The following is a 3,756-nucleotide window of genomic DNA, read 5'->3' as shown; positions in this document are numbered from 1 at the left end:
ATATTATGCCAAAACACTATAATACTTAATGTAAAAAAAAATAATTGTCCAAAATCAATATGAAACAAAAAAATAGGAGTACAAATGGAATCCCACATAATAAACTATCTTTGCTCAACTTTGTTGATAATTCCGTCTAAATAACTCATCAGGCCACTCAATAAACCTCCCTATTTAATTTGAACAAGAATCTACAAACACATCTTTAAGTAAACAGACTTTAATTACAAGGCTGAGTACACACGGTAGGAATGTCATAAGTCGAGCGCAGTCACTCGCGTCTTGGGTGACGAGTTAATAAGTTAAGTTGCGCGGGACTGTGCAAATTTACCTTAACGCCCGATATACCCGGCGCGTCCCTACATTATTCTTAGCTAACCCGGTGTAATTTATATGATTACGCAGTATATGCTAAATGAAAACAATGTTTCAGGTGTAATTTCATTAATTTCATCAACATTCACTCGCACCCACGTTCACTATACCCCCTCTTTCACATAATTACACATAATTACCTACATATTCACTCACCTCGTCCCTAAATCCCTAAATAAGTCTAAATACTTCCTCTAGTTATTAAATAACTTGTAATGTACCCTCATTGATTTAAAAGATGTGTTGCTGTTGCAGTTTCTTGTCATTTGATAATGAGCCGTGATAGCCCAGTTGGTAGAACGCTTGCCTCTCAATTTGAGGTCGCAGGTTCGAATCCAACATATACCTAAACCAATGATTGTAATTCGACAATCGTTTACGAATTCATGTTTGGATCATAAATGATTATCACGCGCTCAGCGGTGAAGGAAAACATCGTGAGGAAACCCACATTCTCGAGAAATGCAATTTTTGGAGGTATGTGACCTAGCCTGCTTTGGGATGGTTTTCCCTTCGCGGGTTGGAAGGTCAAATACGCAGTCGCTTCTGTATAAAACCGGACCCGTCACATCTTCAGGTTAGGTAACGGGACCCTGTGAAAAACGGAACAGACACTGCATATCAGGCATTGATTCTAGATGGCCACTTTATAAATCTGCTTCAAAGTCATATAAAATTATCTGATTTATCTGTACCAATTTCATATACTAGGGCGGAACTTGCGTAAACAAATACAGTATAGCAAACAAGAACAAATGAATACAGTTTAGCGAGAAACCGCGAAGACACTGACAATTTGTGATCCGAGGGACGTTTACACCTGCTGGAACGTTACCATCCGTGCCGAGTGTGTTAACATACCACAACTGCTGCGAATGTTGTTCAATATACATGTGATTCCAAGTTACACTGTTTAATTAAACCCAACGGGTTCAAAGAGAAACTTGCCTTCTCAGTACGCCAAATAAGCAATCTAATATGAAAATAACATTTTTATTAATATTCATAATACAAAATTTTAAAGAAAGAATTTAATTAATTAAATTAAAATTTAAAATCATATTTGAAATCAAAATTTTCTTCACTAAATAACTTCAAAAGTTTCGGGTTTGCATGTAGCATCATCTTCAACGAATTCTTGCGATCAGCGAGGATTTTATTTAATTCCTTATCGTCAATCTTCTGTATTTCTGGTCCTATGCTTGGTTTCTTTACAGGTTTTATAGGAAGATCGCCCGTGCACGGACAAGGATAGCCTATTACATCTCTCAAGTCCTCTACACTATCTGCGTAGTATTGTGTTTCCGCGTCACGATGCTTCTCCTTGGTGGCTGCAAAAGGCAAGTCCCGAAACACTATATCCTTCGGATTGAACATTTCCGGTGTTGGTTCTAGTGCCGCAGGTTTACCGAGTATCGCCTCCACTCTCAACAAGTTTTCTTCATTAAAATCGACATATTCGTCAAGATTAGGAAATGAAAGCTTATTTATCATATCTGTACATCCTCTTTTAGGACAGTGGTGCAAACGTTGAAAATCTTCTACTAGGAGCAACTCATTTGAAGACACAGGCGTAACGTCCGGTGTCGGTGACGGCATAGGTGTACTTGTCCTCGAATCAGTAACAAATGATTGTTCATCGTCCGGCTTATCATGACATTTACAACGTTGTGCTTCCAGGTACGTTTTCACATCTTCCATTCTTTGACATTTGGCATACACAAATTTTCTCTGCAGTCTAACCATAGGTAGATCTACATGAGGAGGTATAGTTTCTCTGCTTCCATAAGGAGTGGGAATAGATGGCGCCAAGTCACCTTCAATAACAAATGGCTCACCTTTGCAAACTGATTCGTCATCTTTTTGAGGTTGGAATTGAAATAGATTTTTTACATCATCATTGTTTATTAAAATGTAAGGACCTTTCTCTTTCGGATGTTTGTGAATTTCATTTAATTGTAAGACAACAAGCTTTTCGAGATCAAGCAAAAATGTAGTTTGTTCTGGTAGCAATTTCAGACTGAAACTTATGAATTTTAAGAATAGCTGAAGTATTTTTTGTACTTTTTCTTCCCATTCTTTATTAATGTCCATAATATGTTTTTTGTTCCTTTCAAACTCATCTAACACATCCTGACGCTCCTTTATCGTTTTTATTTTTTCTTCTATTTCTTTGGAATGAAAGTTTTCGAGAAGAAATTGCCTCATTCTGCATTTCTTTCTTTCAGTGCACATGACGTACATCGTGCTTGTAGTCGTGTCATTTTCTACTTGTTTACAAAAGCTCCTCATGGCTTCGTTGCGTTCGCGAATTGCTTGGTTTATCAGCATGTTACTCCTATGCTTCTCATTATGTAGAAGAAGTCTGTAATATTTATTCATCTTTCTTATTTCGCAATCAAATTTTTTTCTTAAGACTTTTTCTAACACCTGTCTTTCATTATGTAGTTTTTCTTTTATTTCTTGGTTGAGGTCGTTGATAATATTACAATGAGCGCTTATCAGTACTGTTCGAACCTCTGTTTTCAAATGGTCTTCTAGTTCTTGAAGAGATTCCTCGTAAAACTTTGATATCTCCTGCTGCATATGAGTACTTTTCATATCAAAAATCTTTTCATAAATGCCTCTTACTTTTTGTGCAACAATCAGTTTCTCCTGTTCTTGTATATGAGTCCACGCCGAATCATTGTAGGATAGTAATTCAGCTATATGTTTAAGGAATTTAGCGCGTTCTCTTTCTAAAACGGCTTCCCCTATTTCGAGTATTCCTTTATGGGTGTACCCTCTTGTTATTTTAGAGGTGAATGGAGGAAGTAGGTCCACTTTACCGATCAGCAAGTCACTGGGTGAAGTCCATTCATCTTTTGTAGCTTCTACAATGGGTCCTTTGGATGTTGTGGGCTCATGTTCTTCTTCGCTATCCACAGTCGGTTTGTAATCGCAGTAATCATCGGGTAAGTAAATTTCAGCATAGTGGCCAATGACCCTTTCTCCCTCCGCTAAAGTGTCAATAACCTCATTTTCCATGTTTATAAATATTTAATAAAATTATTCAAAATACACTATTTTTTGTAAACTCTGCATAAAAATGACACTTATTGATTTGTCAGTTTGAAGTTTTTACTAATGTTTGACAATTGTGTAAGTAATAACATTTCCTTGCTGGCTGAACCGTGACAAAGATTGTATTATTTTATTTACCTACGTATATTATTCTAGGCTTGTCATCATCTCCTATTACCTAACCTGCAAATTTGACAGGTCCGGTTTTTTACAGAAGCTACTGCCCGTCTGATCTTTCAACCCGCGAAGGGAAAACTAGCCCAATACAGGGTCACATACCTCCGAAAATGCATTTCTCGGGGTTGTGGGTTTCCTCAC

At 37.1% G+C, this 3,756-nt stretch overlaps 1 protein-coding gene across 1 annotated transcript; it reads right to left on the bottom strand.

Moving 5' to 3' along the window:
- Window positions 1-1,440: 1,440 nt before the first annotated feature.
- On the bottom strand, window positions 1,441-3,402 carry LOC126366401 (uncharacterized; the record flags this gene model as incomplete). The annotated part of the gene is made up of 1 exon (XM_050009510.1): window positions 1,441-3,402. A coding segment is annotated over exon 1 (1,962 nt), but the record flags the coding sequence as incomplete, so codon positions are not given.
- Window positions 3,403-3,756: the final 354 nt, after the last annotated feature.

Source organism: Pectinophora gossypiella, chromosome 4 (genome assembly GCF_024362695.1).
Source record: "Pectinophora gossypiella chromosome 4, ilPecGoss1.1, whole genome shotgun sequence".
Lineage (NCBI taxonomy): Eukaryota > Metazoa > Arthropoda > Insecta > Lepidoptera > Gelechiidae > Pectinophora > Pectinophora gossypiella.
The sequence above is the reverse complement of the archived record's forward strand: the minus strand, read 5'-3'. Positions and strand labels throughout refer to the sequence as shown.